Below are 22,248 nucleotides of genomic sequence, written 5' to 3'. Positions count from 1 at the left end.
GTTAAAAAGCCATACGAAGGATGTTAGCGGATGTTGACTGTAATGGATTTTATACTTTGACGCCTCACCCTCCATACAAAACTGTATTTTGTAAATTTGAAAATGGGAATTTGTAAATTTCTAAGAACAGCCTGAATAAGTAAATAGCCTTACTTTAACAGCGTGCCACTTGGAACGGCTGCTAAGCAGACGCAGTTATTTCACTCGTGATTCCGGAATAAGTAAGATTACGATAGAAAAAGCGCGCGTTCGTTTATCCCGCGTTCCCATTCCGGAATGGAATGAAGGCCATTCACCCATTCATACCTGTAGCAGAATGACTCGGTGGCCATTCTGAACATTCTCTACCAACCCCATTCCTATTCCAGAATTATAGTAAAAAACGCGCCCTAAGATCACATGGATGGGCAAATCCCATGATTTCGGGATTTTAAGGGGAGTGTGTGTGCATGGGGAGGGGGGGGGTTCAATACATTTCTCTACACCCTTCCAGACCACCCCCCTGCATCCGCCACCGGATCATCAGGTCACACCTTCTAACAAACATTCTTCACAGGGTCTCTGTTGTGGATGTCGTGGTTACTGTGCTCGATATCAATGACAACAGCCCAGAATTTGTCCGACCATCGTACAACTTCAGCGTTATCGAGACGGCACTACCAGGGGCTCTATTGGGCATAATTAGTGTAGGTTGAGATCATAACAGCTGTTACGACGATATTTAGGGGGGAGCAGTGTGGATATTCTATGTTTACCATGTTCTGATATGTATACATATAGAATGATAGTGCATAGCTATACTTTATTGCACATATGTATATACCAGTATACGCTTAAATTAAAAGAATAAGTCCATACGGTTTATTTTTGTTGTTTCGGCTTTTAATGTGAAAAAGGTTCATCAAGCTTGTAAGAGTTAACATTTTTTTTTCAAATATTCTTCAGGCCGTCGATCGAGACAAAGACTTGAATGGTAATATTGTTTACATCATAACAGAAGGGAATGTTGAGGGGTCTTTTATTATCGATGCAAGAAGGTAATAATAGTTTGGTGTTATACTATTGTCCTATTGAACTAGTTTTGTAGCTTGTTGAAATTTTTTAAAATAATTATTCAAAATTAATGATGCTACCAGTGATTATATTTTGCGAAATGACGTATTTAATAATAACAGCTGCATATATTCAGGGGCGGCGGACGGGGTGGGGGCTTCTCCCACTCTTTTGAGCCAATTCTGACCAATTGGAGGGAACAAACTAAGAACATTCAGAGAATTCAAATCAGAATATAAACTAGAGGATTATTTCCTAAAAGTATCGAATATAGAATAACGTAGGGCACTAACAAAGCTAAGAGTAAGCGACCACATTCTACAAATTAAAAGAGGTCGCTAAAATAAAAATTATATAACACCAGAATCAAGGATTTGCCCGCGCTGTCAGACTATGGAAAACGGCTTATGGCTTAACGGCTTAATGGCTTATGTACATCTTTGTTCACGGAACTCTAATAAATCTGTCTGTCTGTCCATATAATTTTTGTGTTTTTTTTTTGTGTGCGTTTTTTTTTCCTTATGAACTCGCAGTTTTTACATGTACCTTAGAAATAGTGTTACTCAACGATACATTTATAAATCGATTGCTTGACAATAGACGATATTATACACGTTTTTAAAATTCGCGCCAAATAAATAACATATTTTAATTATTATTATATTATAATTATCATTATATATTGTTATCGTTATTGGAGTTAAAATGGTATCGATGTTTTGATTCTTGATATAGCGGTCTTCTTCAACTCAACCACACACTTGACCGAGAAGTGGTATCCAAGCACTCTTTACGCGTAACAGCTTCAGACCGAGGTGGCGAGGTAAGAACTCAACCACACACTTGACCGAGAAGTGGTATCCAAGCACTCTTTACGCGTAACAGCTTCAGACCGAGGTAGCGAGGTGAAACCTCTAATGAGGGGGTGGGGGTGGGGGGATTGGGCGCAAAACCGCACAGAAAAAAAAGCCAAAAACATCAAAACCGTCAAAATAAGTATGTATAATAATATATATAACCGTAAACCACGCAGTCTAGAAAAACCGCAATACTGCGGGAAAAAAAAAATGGCCAGATTTAAGGCGAGACCGCATCACCGCAAACCCTTTTGTCCCCCTCTCTAATGAAGGGTTATCAAATTTAGGTTTGTACCCCTTACGGTACGCTTTCTTGCACTTTGTTCTCCAGAGAGGTCCGGCGTTGTCGAAGGCGTACCTTACCTCAACCCAGGGGCAATTTTTGCTACTATGCATTTCTATTCTTGCTGAATGGGTGGCCACCTTTAGTATTCTACTGATTGCACTATTTTTGTAGTTTAAAGCGATTAAGCACCAGTCTTCTGTTAAACTGATCTGAGTTGTAGTGGGGAAATAATTCTTCTTCTACATTTCTAGACTTGGAATTTGTCATCCTAAACATTGTTTTACAACGGGAGAACTTCTAACGTTTTAATGTTTTTAGTGGTAATTTTTGCTTCTGGGGTATTTTTATGGTAGCAATTTTTAATGTGCAGTTATTTTTAGGGTTATTTTTCGAATTTTCAGACGAGCATCCCTATCAATTTTACTCTGAGGATCCCCCTCACAAGCGAGTCGATCATCATGTTTTTTTTTTGTCGTGGACGGGAGCCCTGTGTTTTCAGCCGCGCTGCACTGGGGGTGAGGGCACAACAAGATGGCGGAGGCGGGCGGCGTTTTCAAATTCTCGTGCGGCTTTTCAATGTTGCCAGACACCAAGGGTCCGTTTTCAAGGATCACTTGCCAAATTTCGCTGCAAAATTTTGGTAGTCTGGGAGGCATGTGGATTTTAAGAGCAGGTTTTATTGCCTCAGGCTTGGAACGAATTTGCCATTTAATGTTCTTCAGTCACTCTTGGAGTTGTGATTGAGCCTTGAAAGCGGGTGAGAAGGAAGTTTTTTTAGAAAGTGTCTAAGCCGAATTCAAACTCAGTGTCCGCGATTCATCCTCCACTTCCTCTAATTTTGATTCATGACTCGAGGTATGATTTTTTTGACATTTAATATTGAAAATTATCAGCTTAATTTATGTAACCTGGAGGAACACATGTTCACACATTTTTCACCCAACTCATCCCATTTTGTCGCAGTTTGGGCTGTTCCCTGTAGTACAATGAATGTGTATGTATAGTCTTCGACTTTATTAGGCAAGGTAATTATGATGACTTGAATCCACTAAACGAACACCGGATCTGCCACTAATGAGATAAGGTGAACGTTTAAGGGTCATACCGCATAAAACAGAAAAGTAATATTTGTCATGCATCATGCACTGATGTTAACTTTTCTTTTTGTACAATAACCCGTGTAAATAAAAACAGTTCCTCATGTTACTTACAATAATACAAAAACTTGACTGGTGTTTGAAATGTGAGAAAGAGTATTAGGTGCTGAGGAGGGAGGGGGGGGGGGGGGGTGGTGGGCGGTGGAGTTCACAATTATAGGTATCATGAAAAAGGATAATTTTTGACAACCCTTTAATAATAAGAAATGACACACAGCAACCTGTGCACCCTCCCCGGTATGTGCCTGAGAGTGTGTTCTTGCAGCAGTTATAAACATTCCATCATGTTCTCTTTTGATGATAATATCTTTGCAATTTCAGTTTATGGCAGATGGCAGCTCATTGAACACAACAATCAATGTAAGTCAGTAATTGTGACTAATTTTATTTGTTCAATGAATGAGCATTTCATATTATTGGCTAAGCTACATACAGACTAGAGAACAAACACTGAAATCAGTCGCCCACAAACAAACTCCGCAAACTCAAGCTTATGAATATTCTGCAAGTTAATACTCACAAATCACACTTGAGTAGAATATACAAGAGTCTCGAGAAGTCGCCGGTGGAGTTTATGTTACTCTAGAGTTACTCTCAACCTGTACTGTATTTTAAACCTTAAGTTGACTATAATTCAATTTGTCAATTTTTGTTTAGGTAACAGTCAATGTCTTGGACTCTAATGATAACATACCAGTTTGTAACAAGGGTGAGCATAACAATATGATATGTCATTCCCTTTATTTACACCTCTCCTGTCCATTGCTTTTCCAATCCCTTACTAGGAACTCTAGAAAAAATATTACCAAAAAACCAAAAATAGAAAAATGTCAAAAGATACATCTGGATACATCTCCTTGCCTTCCTTTTTCCAAATACTGCCTCATTAATTGATATAAGGGCATGGAAAACCAACTGATAAGCATATCCCACATCCAAGTATAAGAGAGGGGAAATTCGGCTAGTCGCACATGTTTCACACCATATGTCACATCTGCCATCTGTCATTTTTTGCCTTTTATAGTTTACTATACCATCAGTATACCCGAGAACACCTCAGTCGGTCAAAGCTTGATTCACCTAAATTGCACTGATCAAGATAGTGGAGAAAATGCACATCTTCTGTACCACATGGTCAGCGGCCACAGCAAGGTAAATCATATTCAGATGTTTTCCAGAATGCAATGCTACAATGTGGTGTTTTTTAACAAATATAACAAAATAGAAAAAAAGATAAATAAATAATGAAAATAAATATGAAAAAAAATATTTCCAAAAAAATATATTGCTAAACATAGGTACTGTATCATCCACTCTCAAAACTTGCCTAATGACCCCATTCAAAGTAGTCAATGTTATCAAAAAGATTGTTTTTAAGGTTGTTTTAAAATACAAATTTGAAGCTTTGTATATATACTTCCACACATAACATATTTGATAAAATCCTAAATTAGTATTGAGATTATTCAACAGTATTAAAATTAATACCCTCTTGGATTTTTATATATGTTATGCTTTATGCAATAGTAAGTACTCCACCCTTTTCTAAACTGTGATAAAAAATTCGAAGAAAGTACTTTACAAGTAAGTCATACCCTAGTGGTTTTCATTTTTAAAGATCCGTGATACGATACAGAGTATAATATAATTGAAACATGACTGACTCCTTCAACATACTTGAATCCTCGCCCTCTAAGAAACCCATCTATTTGCAAGCACTTTTAGCATAATATACACCTATTTCAATAAAGGTTGTCAGTGCGAACGGCAAATGGCATTTGCCGAATGGCAGTTCTACGACCAAAAGGTGTTGGTGGGTAATAATGATTTGTAAAAATAAAGGTAATAAATAAACTCAAGTGATATCGGAACCATATACTAATTATATTAAATGGATAGTTGTGCGTTTTATTTAAATTTATCTGAATTTGGAAAAGATATTCTGAGATCCATGGGCCGTAGCACTTTCATTTGTCAATCGCCATTTGCCGTTTGCACTGACAACAAATTTTGAAATAGGTGTATACGTACATGTGATATAAAACAACAGCGATGCCATAAGTCAACCTTAACATTCTCTCAAATGGACATAGCCTTGTCTAGAAAACTATGTGGGAATGTTTGCAAGTGCAAAAAATACGGTAGCTATCCATGAATCGCTGTCTTTGCTTTGCTTGCATTCTAAGTTTTTTTTTTACATACATTAATCTTATTGTTTTATCTTGATCTGACCAAATTACTCTAATAAAAGCCCTTTCTCAGATGGTTAGCTTTAAGCATTATTGTAAAAAAAGATTTCCTCCCTTTATCTCCTCTTGAGGGCTGTCCCTTGGCTAACCTCATCAATCAAGCTGTAGCTTGTGTATCTTAGGCTAGACATGCCGCCAGAAGCACTCCTGCGACAGCTGGAACTTTGTCCTTGATGAAGTTCTTGCAGCCTTCCCATGCAGCACCCCCTATTTCCTTAGCTCCTTCCCATACATTGCCCCAGAACGACTCGTACTTTTCGTGGGGAATGTAAACGGGGAAGAATTCACCAAATCCGTCACCACTTTCGTTATTTATTCTCATTGGAAGTCCTTGGTAGTACTTAAAGTTACAACTTTTATATTATTATACACAGCGAGAGGATTTGTTGTGGATAATCATTGTGACAAGAGTTTACTGGGCACGCAGAGATGAATGGTAAACTCGTTTGTCGCACTGTTGGACCAGTTGAAAATGGCTCCGTTTTCATCATCATAGCACCACAAGTCTCGGTTGTACTGCATGCTTTTCCGTGTTATAGGAATACTTCGAGCCGGAGTTCGTTTCTGGTAGCATAGAATATTTCGGGACGTAGCTCTTTCCTTTCTCCAAAAGTCCTGTGCAGACAAGAGAAGACTGCGTCTCTACCATATTGGCTTTGGTATGTCCCATTGGCTTGGCGGCTCAACCTGGGGCTTGAAGTGTGGTTTCGAATACCGCTGTAGACATTCGTAGCCCGTTCTTGGCCGGAAGATAGCTTGGCTTGACTACAGCCTTAACCTGTAGGCCTATCGCGAAGCCTCAATCTATCCTTATGAAAGCTGAGTAGCATTAGTCTTCTAGAGGGTCTTGTGGCCCCTAAACGCCTCCAACCAAAAGTCTGACACCCAGTCATCAGTCGTGGGTAGCTTGGGTCTTTTCCTGTCCACTATACTTTACTTGCGAGTGAAAGTAACCTAAAATGTCCCCCCCCCCCCCCTCAACAAAAATTCTGATGAACTTCTCTTTCCATTGGGTTTGTTTTACTCTAAAGTCTTTTGGGTCAATCTCGTCGTCTTCATTTCTTACTTTATTTGCAAACGTCAGGACAACAGATATTTTTCAAATGCTTTTGTCCAGTGAAGAAATAGCACGGATGGCATTTACCTCACTCTGGACAAACCTCGTATTGTCCTTTTTAATTGCAGTAGAGTATCTCACTCAGGACTGGCCTGATCTTCTCTAGATAAACTTCGTCTTCGTGATGTCCCAGACTGTCACACCTGACTCGACCGATTAGCTTCTGGTGCTTTGTCACTCTAGATGTGCCAGGATCGAACTTTGAGCCTTCCTCGACAACTTTGGCGCCCAATAATGTATTTACCAAGTGCGACTTTGTTACTCCAGTTTTGCCAACTACAAGAACCTTGAAAGTCTTTAAAGCATCTAAATGGTCCTCATGATGGTTCTCTGTCCAAGAAAAGATCCATAAAGAAGGCCAATCACGCCGCCATTTTATGCCCCCGCTTAATGCCGAGTCACACAAAGCATCCATTTCCATCGTCTAATTTCAAGCGAGTAACCAAGATTATTTTCAATGAAATATCTTCAATAACTTATCAGATCGTAGAACTTATCAGACCGTTGAATCGTAGATTGTTATTTTGAAGTTTCCTTGCGAATAAACCGTTGTAATTTTAATCTACATAAATAACAAAGGATTGCTTGACCGAGATTCTTTAACGATACACTAGCTAAGTAGATTATGTTTTTATAGACTATTCAAATATTTGTCCCTATATCACCTTGCCATTCTCTTGTGAAAACCACATTTTTAAATCCTTTAATTATTTCGTTACATTTCTTTAGTTTGTTGTAGACAACGTAACCGGTATAATGTCCCTGAACAAACTGTTAGACTTTGAGGAGAAGCCCACAGTATTTACCGTCGCAATAGAAGTCATAGACCATGGGCGGCCGCCATTGTCTCTGTAAGTACTAATTAGAATTGAAATCCATGACACACCACGGGCGATAGGATAGTCCCAGTTTAAAGAAAAATAAAATTTTAATTTCAATCCGAATCGTTTTTTGTGTGCATCTAGTGAACTATTGATATCTACTAAAACTGAGACAATTTACATTTTCTCACATGATCCTAATTGACCTCCCGGCCTTTGAAGAACCTCCACAAGTCCAGCCGAAGTGCTTCTACGGCTGGATTTAGTAAAACATGATTAACTGGCGCATGCGCGGGTCACTACGCATACAGCGCATTTAATTAGAGGTGAATAACGGGGTTTGTGGCGGTACAGATAGCTTAAACAAAGACCCGCACTATATAAGCGTCTGTACCAGGTCCACGAAAAGCTTAATTGTCAGTAAACTGCTACGCGGTGCGGAGCTCCGGAGTTCAGTCAAGCGTGTCTTGTTTGTCCACGAGGAGCGAAACCCAAACTCATCTTCTGAAGCGTTTTTCTTCTCGTTTGCTCGGTTTATTTTCTCTTTTCTACTAACAATAAATAACCTACCAAAAGAGCAGGAATGTGCAGTAAAAACTAGTTCAAATTATTAACGGTAACACAACTAAAATATCTCACTACCGACGCAATGTTACGGCGTGTTGTCATCTTAAAATTTAAATTTTATTCAGCCGAAAGAGGGCGGAGTTAAGCCCTTTTATAGTGCGGGTCCTTGTTTAAAGAATGGGACTATCCTATCGCCCGTGTAGGTAGCGTATGTTTTTATTTGTATTGAATTATGGTTTCGAGAAATCTTTTAGAAATAGTTTTGCAACAAAATGGACCCATGTGTAGGATGAATTGAATTCCAGGATCAATCAAGTGGATTTCAGTCTTATTTGTGTATATTTGAATGAGGCACTAAAATTTCAGGCACAGATTCTTTAAGATTCCTTTGTGTTTTCCGTAAAAGTGTAGGACAAGTGACCACAGCCTACGCAGAATCCCCTTTCCGTACACTTTTTTTAAACTAAGGATTAAGCCAAGGTTAATTACATTTGTGTATTTTAGAAATACTCTGCTCACCGGTCTTTTGCAATACATGTGAATGCGCAGTATGACTCAGGAGGGGCTGGGTTTGCCATTAGACTTTACTAGACGCTTGAGTTTGTTGCTTGTAAACCTTTCTTATTCTGCCATTGCCTCCCTTTTTGGGCTTCTCAAAATCTGAGTGTTATTACTATTAATATACTTGTGTTGGAAACATATCTACATACAGTGACGTTCAAGGCATAGTTCTTTTTTTAGGGAGGGGGGGCAGCTAATATTGCTGTGTGGTAGATGCTACAGTAAATCTAGAAATTCTAAGTTCTTGTTTTTACCACTACGTTTTTGTTGCAGGGTTGTATTTGTGAACGTCACAGTTGATAACGTCAATGATAACTACCCTAGCTTTGGCCAAGACAACTACACGTTCTGGATCAGTGAGGTGAGGTTTGTGCTCAGTCGCCAGCAGAAAATGCGTGATGCAAATGATGATTCTGTGTATGGCTTATATAGAATAGGAAAGTAGGGGGGGGGGATCACAAAATAAATTCTAACCACGCCCTAACCAGAAAGAATTGCACACTACAAAAAAGTCCGTCCGCACAAGAACCGTTTGCGCGTTTTTTTTCTTCTTTTTCTTTCTTCCTCCAAATTTTAGCGACTTGGTACTGGGTACTGGTACCTGTGTGTCTACATAATATTACCCCTAAATGTGAGACGGATATTAGATAAATATAGTGCATTATATGGCGCGCGCTCTGATTAGCTGATTCAGCGGCCGATATTTTCCTATATTTCGGACCGGCGGGCCGTCATTTTCCGTATTCATCATCTAAGTGCAAGTGGCTTATTCACATTCTTATTGTATTCTTTTTTTTTTTTAGGGAGACTTTGCAGTTGACCATGCGATTGTAGGTGTAGTATCTGCCCATGATCTAGATGCAGACTCTAGTAACTGCCCCTTGTGTGGCAAACTGCAGTACACGCTTGGAAACTCGACAGGTAAGGTAATCAAAAAGTTGTCATGCCTTGTGAGACATGTTGCTAGAGTTCTAACTCTAGCAACTGATTTTTCAGTATTTTGTGATCCACAACTGTAACGTGTTTTATTCTGGTGACCTCAAAAAGAGCAAGTTAAGTAAGCTAAGCGACATACTTGTTCTGTTTGTTCTTCAGGTCCGTTTGCCATAGATAAAGACACGGGTGTTTTGCGCGCTGTTGGATCTCTGGACAGAGAAGGTATCAAAAACTATACCTTCAGCGTCATTGCACAGGACTCAATACCTAACAGACCTCTAGTGAATGTCACCATGGTGACTGTCAATCTTCTTGACGTGAATGATAACGACCCGGTGTTTGATCGAGATGTGTACACTGCCAATGTGTCTGAAGATGCTTCGCCTGGTCTCACAGTACTGAAGGTATGATACTTTTTCAGTCATAAGAATTAGAAAAGGCACAGTGGGGGGAAGGGTAAATGGAAGGGTTACTGTACGTTATTAGTACATATGATATAGGACAAAAAACAAAGGCCGAGTATTATAAGAATGATGATATAAAAAGGTATTTAAAAGCGAACGATTTAGAGCCAAGGATGCACAACGGATGGTAGAGGATATATTAAGAACATCCAGTGATATATATCAATCAATACGTATGACTTTAATTTTTAGAAGTAGCACCGGAGAAGCAGAGTTTTAAACAGCAAAATGGCAAGGTTTAGATACAGAATCAACAGAACTTACACAAATGTGTAACAAATGCATTTTATACATGTATCTCTAGCTAATGAAAGGTAATAAAGTCTAAGAGATACTAGCACTCGAGCAGGGTTAATCAATTAACGCAATTAACGCAAAACAACTGGATATCAATTGATCATAAACTACTTAAATACTCTTCTTTCCAGATAAGGGCAGTGGATAATGACTTGGCTTCGAATGCAAATGTTTCTTATTCCATTGTGAGCGGGAACACAGGCGCGGCCTTCCATGTGGATAACGTGACTGGGGAGATCAAATTGGTATCAAAGCTGGAGCGTGAGAAAATTACAAGTTACACCCTGACCGTGGGCTCAGCAGACGGTATGCCCGTCATTCGGACTCAAGTTCTAACGTCTTTGAGGCGTATTCAATGCAATTATGCAAAATAAGAAAAAAAAGATTAGATGATCGACATGGTTGCTTTGATTGGAATTAGCCATTTAAGTACAAGACTGTAAGTCGTTTCTATAAAATGCTGGACATACCAATACGACTGAAATATGTTAAGGCGTCAGTCGGTTATGCCAAAAACAACAAAGAAGCAAACAAACAAAAAGGAACAGGCTTTTTAGCAATGGCATTGCCTTGAACACATTTTGTTGAAATTCCTTTCAACTAATGATTGTAATATTTCCTTGCTAGGAGGCGCGGTCCCAAGGCGAAGTACTGCTCTTGTGATTATATATGTTATGGACGTCAATGACAATAGCCCCGTCTGCTTACACGACACGCAAACTGTCCGTCTTCTGGAAAACCTTCCGGCTGGACATTTTGTGGTGAAGGTAAATCATTGCCGGTATTATTGGCAGCAGAATCATCGTCAATATTATTATTGTCATCTAGCATCTTCATCGTCTGCTTAATCGACCTGCAATAAATTCCCGCTGGACAGGTTGTGGTGAAAGTAGATCTTTTCCATCATTATTTGCAGCAGAATCATTGTCATTGTCATCATCGCTATCATCAAAAATCATTATCATTATCATCATCTGCTTACACGACATGCAAACAATCCGTCTTCAGAAAAAATAACCACAACTTTCTGCTTGGTGAAAGTAAAACCACCACTCTGCCATTATTATTAGCAGTAGAATTGTCATCAATGCCAGCAGGATTCTAAGAAGCGTTTTGATTATCCGGTGGCTAAATGTGTTTAACCAGGTCGTCACCACTGATCCAGACGAAGTCCATAACGGTCGAGTTGAGTACAACTTGACCAGTGACGCCTTCAGGGTGGATCCGTACACCGGCATCATCACCACGACTCGAGCCCTCGACAGGGAATCCATTCCTGCCTACAACCTCATGGTCACAGCAAGAAATAGCAACTCATCCGACATGGAAGTCAACTGTTCTGGTATGATGCATGTGAAACCGTAAACGATAAAGATATTTTCGTCGAAAACATTCGTTAACATTAATAAGTGTCTGAATTGTTACTTGTAATTTGTTGAAATCATAAACATTCCATGCAATCTTTTGGCGTTCTCGGTTTTACTGGTCGCGCTGTAAAAATTCAAATTGGCTGTCATTATTACCCTAATAATATACCGAAAACATCCAGTTTTGATTCAATAATATCATCTTACAATGCAATGCAACAGTTGTTCAAATACACGTTTCTATACCCTGGGCATTCCAGTCTCGTTTAATAATTTGCCTTAGAAAAAACAAATTAAGCACGCACCTTCTGGTAACAGGTTCCCGCTCCTTGCATCTCGAATGTTCTAGATAAAACTATGGTGTGGTTAACGCACGGATCTACCACGGAGCGTGATGTATTCGTCAATGTAATTTTTTTTCTATTTTTGAAACGAAGTACATTTTAGCTTTTGCTATTGTTATCTTTTATTTGACCATTTTGCTTCATTGGCAAATGAAAGCAATTCTACTGTTGAAAAAAAAAAACACAACATTGCTCAAACTATTTTGTAAGCTTATTTTTTTACTTTTCTTTACACATAATTAGCTTTCCACTAAATTCTCCATAACCGTCAATTAATGCCGAACGAACCTTTTCTCTGTAGTGCACGTTATAGTCATGGATACAAACGACCACACCCCATCGTTCACAATGGCAAGTTATAATATATCTACACCCGAGACAACCCCTGTTGGGAGCACATTGTTTCGTGTTCGCGCCGTAGACGGGGATGACGGTATCAATGCTGAAGTGCGATACACTCTTATGGGGGAAGAAAGTCTATTCAGAATTAACTATACAACAGGTATGGCATTGCTTCATGGTATGTTTGCATAACTATTTATGCCTCCCTCTTATTGATGTTAGAAATTTGAGCTTGATGTTTTTTTGTTTATCCCTTTTAGTGCCGGTAGTACTTTATAAAGGAGATAAATATTCAATAGAAAAAAATGACTTCTAGTCTCCCAGGTTTACCAATGGGCATATCTCCTAGCTGTTCTTTATGAGTATGAAATTTGGACCACTTCTTGCTACTTACAGGGATTGTCACTTTGGTATCATCGCTGGATAGAGAAAACAAAGCGCAGTATCAACTAGAAGTCGAAGCACGAGATCGTGGAATCCCTGAATCGAACGCCAATTCGACAACGATTCTCATCCGTGTGGGAGATGTCAATGATAACCGTCCGACCTTCACGCATGCGCATTATGATGGGAATGTCTTAGAGGGCCAGGTTGGAGCGGTAGCTGCGATAGTGGTTGCGTTGGATAAAGATGAGGGAATCAATGCCGATATTGTTTACTCTATAATAGGTAATATGTCGGTAATTGTATTTTACTTTTGTAATTGTACCTGATGCTAATGCTTGTTGTTTAATTATTTCATTTGTCATTCTTGTTGCAGTCAGTAGCCTTTGTACTGAAGAATTGTTACTACTGTCATTATCGTTGTTTTGTTTCTGTTTTTGACTTTTGACACCGTTGCTTTTCCATTATTGCTTTTCCATTATTTTTATAGCTGCTGCTTGTTCTAAAAATCTCTTTAATCTTGATATTGTTATTGTCATTGCCATTTTTTGGTTTTGCAGGAGGGAACACTGATAACTCCTTCGCCGTAAACAACAAGAGTGGCTCTATCTACACCCTCCTCCCCCTCGACAGAGAGACAACAGACAGATATATTCTTACAGTGCTTGCATCAGACAGGGGGGAGCCGGCCATGAACAGCTCTACAAACGTAACAATCCATGTCAATGATGTCAATGACAACAAACCAAACATCACCAATAACCCAGGAGTCGTAGTCACTAGAGAAAACACCCCACCGGGTATGTTACATAAATACAAACATCCCAACGGATATGTTAAAAAAAGATAAAAAAAACACCCTACCGGGTACGTTACCATAAATAAAAAACACCCGACCGGGTATATCACCATAAAAAAAAACACCACATCGGGTTTGTTGCCATAGACTACGATAAATGAGAGGAAACACCCTACCTGGATTGCCTCTGATTGTTTATTCTTACAGGATCACTGGTGTACATTCTGAGTGCGTCAGACTTGGACGAGGGTTCCAATGCACGTGTGACATTCTCAGGGTATGCTGTGCCCGATGGGAAGTTCTCAATAAAGCCCAATGGGGAGATTATGGTCAGAGATAGTTTGGACCGAGAAGCTCAGAACAGGTTAGTATGGTTATTACTTACTTACTTTATCTGTATTTTACCATAAATGAAGTTCACCTTAGCAAAATAAAATAAAATTGGAATCCGCGAAGGGGTGGGTAGGTTGGGGGGGGGGGGGGGGGGGGGTTGCGGTTCTTTTCTGAAAACGACACCTATTCATCAGATAAGGCTAAAATAAAATTAAAAAAAAAAACGAAAAAAGAACCACACGTGTTAGCGCCACATAGAAAATAGAAAGAGCAAAATAAAGTTTATTTCGGGGGAATCGCTATCTTTACATTACCCATGACATATCGTGTGCTGCAACACATGCCTTTCATGCTGAGAGTGAAACCCTATCTGAAAGAGCTGTATACCTTTTCCAGGTTTGTATTCTACGCCATGGCAACCGACTCAGGACAGCCGCCTTTCAACAGCAGTATGGTCTCATTCGACATCCTAATCGCAGACGAGAACGATAATAACCCTGTATTTGACCCCGTGCACTACTCGGTGAATATAAGCGAGAATGGCCCTTCAGAAGAAGTAATCGTTCAGGTTAATGCTAGTGAACGAGACGAAGGAAAGCTTCTATTCAAAATATCGTCAGGAGATCCTGGAGGCTATTTTACTATACATAACGTTACGGTACGTACCTATAGCGGTATTCATGGCGAAGGGAGATAAGAGCGACGAGAAAATTGGGTTTCTGAATACTTCTGCTACATTACACGTTAAAAAGTTAATTGAATTTTTTTAGGGGTAGAGAACTAAAGACGACGATCACGGGGTTGATCGTCGGCAAAAGCGATTGGTCGAATTTTATACCCTAAGGATGTCAGAATCGGAAAAAAATCCTTCTACACCCCCTAAGGGATACCCTAAACGATAGGACGATAACCCCGTCACGCCCGTATAGACGTCTTTCTTTTGTCATATTCCTGAATACAATTTTTCTAATCTGAAGGGTGTGATCAGCACAAGAAAGCCCCTGGACCGTGAGATGGTCTCCCGATTCGATCTCACCATCACAGCTGAGGACGAGGGTCGGCCATCCCGGATGGCTCTCGGCTACGTATGTACTTTACTAGAGCTATTAGTATCAAAACGGGTTGCACAGCGTGGGAGGGTAGTTTTATTGAGAGCTTAAAAGCTTAAAGCCGCATTGTCACCAGTTCACTTACGGTCGATTACGTAAAAAATCTCCGATTATTTTTAACGGCAAGCGCGAAAAATATTTCAAAATATTGAGAGCAGTGTTTTTATTTTGTACTTTTTACATGCTTACTAACCTCCTTTGTGTATTTAGTCTTCATTGGCGTACTAGACGTAGGGCTCACTTCTTCATTGGTTCTCGATCTTTATTGGCTAAAGCGCGAGCGTTTTTATTCCCGCGAGCCTGTCGTAATATCACCATGCAACATTTACAAGTTACCATTTTTATTTTAACTGGATGCTTGTTCTTTTTGTACAGGTAACAATATTTGTCAACGACGAAAACGACTTTGCTCCCGTTATCGAACAATGTGAGCAACTTGTCAGCGTCAGCGAGAATGCACATATTGGGTCAGCGGTCGCATCAATCAATGCTGTTGATAAGGACGACCCTAGCAACACAAAGGTACAAAAGTTACCCATTAATAATTTAACGGATGTGTATGCGAAATAGCGGTGTATCTTTCTACAGCATTAGTCAGAATCAGGTTATCTTGGTATATATGAGTACATTCGTTTTAATTGTTCAACAGATTACCTATAGTGTTGGGAATAGCGCATTTAATATCACGACGCAACGGCTGCCTTTTTCAAGCGGCTCGCGATATAGAGGGATTATTATCACTGCTGGTCTCTTGGACCGAGAGAGGCAAGACAACTACAACATTACGGTCAGTATTGAGACATATATGTGAGTTGTCATTTATAGCTAAAATTTATATTGAAAGATTATATTGTATAAGATAAAAGCAAACGTGCTTTCTTTGCCACTTATTACATAGACTGCTCCACCCAATTTGTTTTTTCAGTTTGCCATGGTTATAGTGCCCCGCTAAATAATTTTATCTTTGGGAAATCACAGTTCTCACAGTAGGATGAAAAACACCTGAGCAACCAATACTGAAATATAAAATTTTGTGACTTTGGGAGCTGATTTAGTAACCATTTTTTACCAAGTACTCCAAGTGCAGCAGTTGGGGAAATTGGGATGTGTTTGTCCTCCCTTCCCCACACTCGTTTCCCATGTCTATCCCTCATCCGTGTTTTTGTAACTGTATCCCTTGACCATCAGGTGACGGCATCGGATGGTAACCATATTGCAACATGCAACATAATCGTCAGGATAACCGATGTCAATGATAATAGCCCAGTGTTCAACCAAACCACAATGAACATCTCCTTACATGAGGTAAGTCTGCCCGATATGATATGACACCACAGTTATAAAAATCAGACAAGAATAAACACATCGCGAGTTCTTAAACAAGAAGCCCAAGGTTCGAACCCGTGTCAGATCAACTGGTGTACTAGCCTGGCTCCTCTTGGGGCCCATAAAAGGTATAAACTAATACCCGAATCAATTCCAATACCAGTTATAGTTTTCAAAATCCAAAAATACCGAGAACGCAAACAATTTTTAGGGCTTCAGAGATGTGTTAGCAAAAGAGAAAAAATAATTTTGATAGATAAGAATGAAATATCTCAGACTTGTACAAAAGGCGGCAACTGCTGAATACGGAACAATATGAGCCCCCGACATTAGATGCTTCATTTAAAATGTATTTTGTTTTATTTAATTTACGGCGTTTGATGAAGGTTTTGTCGACGTATCGACAACGGTACACTCAGGTCGCTATTATGTGTACTGTTGGAAGAAACCACCTGCAGGTGTCCGTTACTTGTTCGTCTAGAAACTTTCTTCTTCGTAAAAGAAGATGGGATTTAATAATAGCGGGAAATTTACGACACGCTTTGGCCTTCCGCTATGAACAAGTGAATAAAAATTGTGTATTAACCTCTTTGTTGCTCTTGCGCTTTTAAAGAAAACTTGAATGTAAATAATGTGATTTCATTAACTGCAAGTTTTCATGAAAGTAGCGGATTGAGGCTTGCGCATCCGGCGAACAGGTAACCGTTTATCGTTCAGTTTTTTTCATTTATAATCTTTACCTTTGTAATTTTCTTGTATTTGTACGCTTCTGCTAGTTGGGCCACAATCATTATATCCTGCCTTTCGCGGTAGAATCAAAGCGATGCTAGTTATAAATTCGGATTAGAAATATACAGTTTATAGCTTCCGAGTGATTAACAAAAACTTGATATTTTCTCCCTTTGTTTGCCCGTTGTGATCAAATCTAATTTCCTTAATCATGCAATGCACTCCAAGCATCAATTTAATCAAGCCTGCTATCCGTTTCATGTCAACCGTTTAAAACCTTGTCCGTGAAACTGCCTGCTACAGTGTCATTTAGCATCCTTTCCATAGGTTACTCTGCAGGATCATGTCTCTGCTTATGTCATGAATCACCTGCCCCTTTTTCTTCAAAACGGCTGCGGAAAACGGCCTAGCATTCATAAGTGACAATGGTTGAAGCGAGCATGAAAGATTTGAATAACTGGATTACAAAGACGCGAGAACGCTCAATGACTGCTGTAACGTTAGAATCTCTTCTCTTTATTATCATCGACTTGTGCGCTGTGACTGGCAACGTGTTCGTGTGTGTGGCAGTCTATCGTAATCAAGCGCTACGGACAGTCACCCATATGTACATACTGGCACTGGCCATCACGGACCTGTCAGCTGCTATCCTATCCCGTCCACTATCCATAGGCGCGGCTATCACGGGCTCATGGCCATACGATCATGTGTTATGTACTGCACAAGGAACAATGGAGTTGACGTTACACGCATTTTCGCTCGTGCTTATGTCGTTCACTGCAGCCAGTCGTTACTTTAAGGTTGTAAAAACTGCCTCTTATACTAGGCTTTTTACAACCAAAAATACTATCGGCTCGCTGTTGGTTTCGTTTGTTACATGTGCCGTGTTTGCTGGCGGATTTCTTCAAATTTTCGGCGTTGAATTTCAATTTGGTCCGCACTTTTTGTGTGTACCACGCTTACCTTCACGCAGAATGCAAGCCTGGATATTTATTGCCGAGTCGACACTGTTCCTTTTAATTCCAATCATAACCATCCCTATTTGCTACTGGAAGGTCTACCGTAAAGTCAAACACCATGTGACGGCAGTCATGCCTACCCTTTCGAGATTACCGCTGGATAATACCTCTCGTAGGTCCAAGTATGGCGTAGCTGATATTAATATCACTAAAACAGTTCTAGTTGTACTGATGGTATTTTTCGTTCTCTGGATCCCATTGCTCATCATAACCATTCTTTTTTCTTTGGGAGTCTATCAGCCAAGATGGTCGCATGTTATTTGATTATCTGATATTCCTGACGGCAGCTTCTAATCCTGTAGTCTATGGGCTGTTCAACAGGGAGTTTCGATCCGAATTTTGTAGAATCGCTAGACTCATATACTACAGGAAGAATGCAATAATGCCAGACGTGGTAGCCAGAAATATTAGCTTATAACCTGATAACCAATAGGCTAATAAAATCGCTAGCCATGCTTGATGATCTACATAGTCTTAATCCAGCCCATGCAGTCTTTGCATGTCCCACGTAATCAACTCTGGGTGTATTTGTGGCCGCCCTTGACTTTGCGCTTGAACTACCCAACCCCTGAAATCGCTCCTTCAACTCTCAAATCCAACTGCGTAATGCAAATCGATCTTCAGAAAGAAATCAGAGAACAATTTGAGAACGATGTCCTAAAAATGTCCTAAATAGGTGCTTTTAGAGTTTGATTTATGAGTATGTTTTGAGATGTATTTTACAGATGAAAAGCGAGTGCGAAATGCGGGAACAATTTCTATAATTTCTTTATTTGATTCCCATAAAAACAGTTTTTGCTCGAAACATATTGTTTTTTCTTTTGAAAATCGCTGTAGGGATTACCTTCGCCAATTAAAAATCTCTCAGGTTGAGATTCACGCAATTATTAATTTGAATGCTATTTAGCTACCACATGTTTCCAAAGTTGTTGTCATAACATTTTCAGGTCCAGATCCGTGTAAAATTACCAAAATTCGGATCATTTAAAGTTTGGATACCAAATTCGTGATAATTTCGAATGGCATTGGTTTAGAAAAAAAAATGTCTCAATAAGCACTTATAGATTTTTAGCCTTCATACAACACCAAAAAGAATGTCATTGGTCTAAAGCACTTCGTCTTTAATATCTAACTACTCAGCCTAGTTACAGGCGTTTTTATCGGGTTTCCTGTGGATGGTAAGAGTTGTGACGTCACAGAAAACCATCTCCCCGAACGCCTAGTGAAATTCGCCAAATCCAAAATGGCGACCAGAGAATAGCGAATAATATGCTGCAGGAAAATCACCCTTATTCAAAAGTAGCAAACGGAGGAATACGTTCAAAGACGCTTGTATTTTATGGGTTGGCTTGGCTGTTTTGCCTCGAAGATTCGATGAGATGTTTGGAGGAGTTTGTTCGACGCATAACCGCAGACATGCTCATATTGGTCATCTTTTATAATTTCTTAGCGGTGTTCAAAACGAACTGACACTCTTGGTAATGACTTATTTTAGCTGTTTCAATGTCAAATTTAGTTTCAAATTTTATACTAAAACTTTTAGTTTGTTGGTGATGATAAATTTTTCCATAAGAGAATTAAGCAAATAGAAACACTGCAGCTTTTGTTTTGTTTTTAACTGTAATTGTTTTTCGGAATGTTCAGTTCCACCTTGTCCTCATGTTCCACCTTTGTCCTCAATAGCTAGTTGATAACCTTATCCGGGTGTTGTTTTAGCAATTAAGTGTTAGTATTTCAAGCCTTTTTAAATGGCAGCCCAGCTTCTTTCAAAGGGAACAACCTTTGGTCTGAAAAAAATAAAACTATTTGATATTTTTTACTCAAAAAGTTTGGATAAGTCTTCTGAAGGGGACACAAAAAGTCGAAGTTCTTGATCTGGAAATTTAAACCATTTTTCTTTTGATATAAACCAATGATTGAGCTAATGATTGTTCCCAAGTCTGGCACATAGCTAGGGGGGAGGGTAGGGGGCGGATGCTTCCCACTAAACCAACAAAAAGCATTTATTTGTAAATCCTGGCTATGCAAGGGTGATCAATGCATGATGCACTACATGAGGCTAACATCAACTAATCACTGAATTTGTATTTTATTTTCATTGTTGCCACTAAATTTACCCTTAAAAATCACGCCAGTATATCCCAAGTTGCCCTTAGCTTTAACAGATCAGGTGATTGTATAACGGCTTTTAAAAGACCATTTTTGTGTCACTCCTATAATCTCACAGAGAGCTGCATGTGCTGGTAGCGATAGAAAGAAATAGTTAATGGCCAAAATATTATACTGTAGTTTCTGGTAGGAATAGATGGGACACGATAATGACATTTCAATTAGTTTATGTTATGCGAGAGTTGAAAGCTTTACTAAAGAATAATGTTATCAAGCAAGTAAGCAGGCCTGTAGCTAGGTGAAGAAGAGGAATTTGGTCAAACTAACCCACTTTGTTGGGAGTTGTGTTAAAAGGAAAGATAAAATAGTATCACTGTAGGCTAAGGGAAACTTGGATACCTAGGTAGTATCACTGCAACAGAAGAAACCTGAGAGAAAAATGGTTTGCTGAAAAGCAAAACTTAACCCCTAAAAAAATTCTGGCTATAATGGTGACTCTCAAAATACATCCGACCAGGCTAATGTTTTTCAACAGCTTCTCTTGTAAAACAATGCTCCCCCTCCCCCCCACAAATAAATAAAAAAAAACATCCATCATGCAAACGTCACTGTAGTAAATAAAATAGGGACCTCGAGTCCTGTTCTTTGCCTCCTACGGCCGTCATCACCGGAAATGTAATAAATAAATAAATAAAATAAATAAATCTCATTAAAATCTCATTAGACGCATTCGTTTAGTATTTTACAGGATTGATTAAAGGATTCTATAACAAACAACCAAGATATTCAAAAATATGAAAATGAAACTTTATTCAATAACACATACTGTATAGCACAGATAGCAGGGTTATTCCGATTTATAGCTAAGAGAAAAACTATTGCCATCAAGAATTTAATCACAAAATATTTTTTGCTGGCTGCATTAAATCCAAGGTAAACACGATGGATTTCGATTCTTGACTTCTCCACATTTATTAAAATAACTTTAGTAAAACGTGGAAACATAACTCGCAGAAGAAATAAAAAGAAATAGAAATGAGAACAACTTAGCTGTAACAAGGGGAAAGTGGCATGGGGAAGATTTTTACAAATGCGGAGTAGATTCCAGCGACGATCAAAACAAGTCTCGATTCAATTTTCTCCAAAATTAGGAGCTTCGTGCAAGCTTTTACGATGAAAATAGAAGCAAACAAACCACCAAATGTGTAGAGGATGCTTTCCTTTCTCGGGAAACAAGCCCTAAGTCGTGAAATGACAAATATCTAAGCCGTGAGGTCGATGCATAGGCAAGGTAAAATCAGGGAACTTTTTAAGAAATCAGGGACTTTTTTGGCGAATTTCACTAGGCGTTCTGTGGGTGAGATCGTCCCAGCCCCCAGGCTACCTCACGGTTTATCTCTGAGCACAGGAAACCCGGTAAGAACGCCTGGGACTAGGCTGCTAACTACCGTCTCAGAAGCGAGAAATCAAACCGTCTCAGATGTGAGAAAACAATTGCCTCCAAAAAAAGTGCAGACGCACTGCAAATCTGATTTACCAAAAACCTAGTACTCTGCCCAATTTTCGTCTTTGACAAAGATTTCTTCAGTGAAGACTGAACAAGGTGAATCGTTGCAAGCTTATTTGCATGACATTAGTGTCGGTAGACGCAAAGACATTTTAAATCGACTCAATGCTAATCAATTTGATGTACACTTTGATTGCTTTCATATATCCCTGATTCTGTTCGGTTAGTAGAAAAGGAATTTTATAATTGTAACGGAGTGCAATTAGAATGGCAAAAGTATAACCGTAAACTTATACGAGCTGTTTCAAGTCCAGAAAGCTTTCACAATATTTGTATTTTCCACTCATACATCACAAAGAAAGGCAATCGGTTTAAAGACCAACCTCAATGGTATTATCAAAAGAGAGGACTTTGCTTTGTTTTGTATAGGTTTTCGATTTTTAACGGCAAGCAGGCACTTTTGGAGACACGTCAGGCTTTGTGTTGGCCAGCCACTCTTGGAACACCATGGATGC

At 39.3% G+C, this 22,248-nt stretch overlaps 1 protein-coding gene across 6 annotated transcripts in view; it reads left to right on the top strand.

Moving 5' to 3' along the window:
* LOC5512789 (cadherin-23) overlaps positions 1-22,248 on the top strand; it is a 57,514-nt gene that overhangs the window by 12,214 nt on the left and 23,052 nt on the right. For 3 of the 6 annotated variants that reach the window (XM_048725490.1, XM_048725489.1, XM_048725491.1), the window contains 22 exons: positions 557-686; positions 946-1,037; positions 1,789-1,876; positions 3,675-3,713; positions 4,011-4,062; positions 4,378-4,505; positions 7,449-7,570; positions 8,942-9,029; positions 9,472-9,589; positions 9,764-10,008; positions 10,497-10,671; positions 10,993-11,132; positions 11,512-11,707; positions 12,378-12,578; positions 12,815-13,087; positions 13,363-13,602; positions 13,809-13,965; positions 14,331-14,592; positions 14,912-15,019; positions 15,419-15,565; positions 15,693-15,830; positions 16,232-16,348. In XM_048725490.1, the coding sequence (XP_048581447.1) occupies positions 557-686; positions 946-1,037; positions 1,789-1,876; positions 3,675-3,713; positions 4,011-4,062; positions 4,378-4,505; positions 7,449-7,570; positions 8,942-9,029; positions 9,472-9,589; positions 9,764-10,008; positions 10,497-10,671; positions 10,993-11,132; positions 11,512-11,707; positions 12,378-12,578; positions 12,815-13,087; positions 13,363-13,602; positions 13,809-13,965; positions 14,331-14,592; positions 14,912-15,019; positions 15,419-15,565; positions 15,693-15,830; positions 16,232-16,348 (3,256 nt within the window). Of the gene's footprint in view, positions 1-556; positions 687-945; positions 1,038-1,788; positions 1,877-2,683; positions 3,052-3,159; positions 3,222-3,674; positions 3,714-4,010; positions 4,063-4,377; positions 4,506-7,448; positions 7,571-8,941; positions 9,030-9,471; positions 9,590-9,763; positions 10,009-10,496; positions 10,672-10,992; positions 11,133-11,511; positions 11,708-12,377; positions 12,579-12,814; positions 13,088-13,362; positions 13,603-13,808; positions 13,966-14,330; positions 14,593-14,911; positions 15,020-15,418; positions 15,566-15,692; positions 15,831-16,231; positions 16,349-22,248 lie in introns of those variants that run through there. The other 3 variants (XM_048725493.1, XM_048725494.1, XM_048725492.1) reach the window with 3 other exon arrangements.

The sequence above is a fragment of the Nematostella vectensis genome, chromosome 3 (genome assembly GCF_932526225.1).
Source record: "Nematostella vectensis chromosome 3, jaNemVect1.1, whole genome shotgun sequence".
NCBI lineage: Eukaryota > Metazoa > Cnidaria > Anthozoa > Actiniaria > Edwardsiidae > Nematostella > Nematostella vectensis.
Note: the sequence above shows the minus strand (reverse complement) of the source record. Positions and strands in the feature narration are given on the sequence as shown.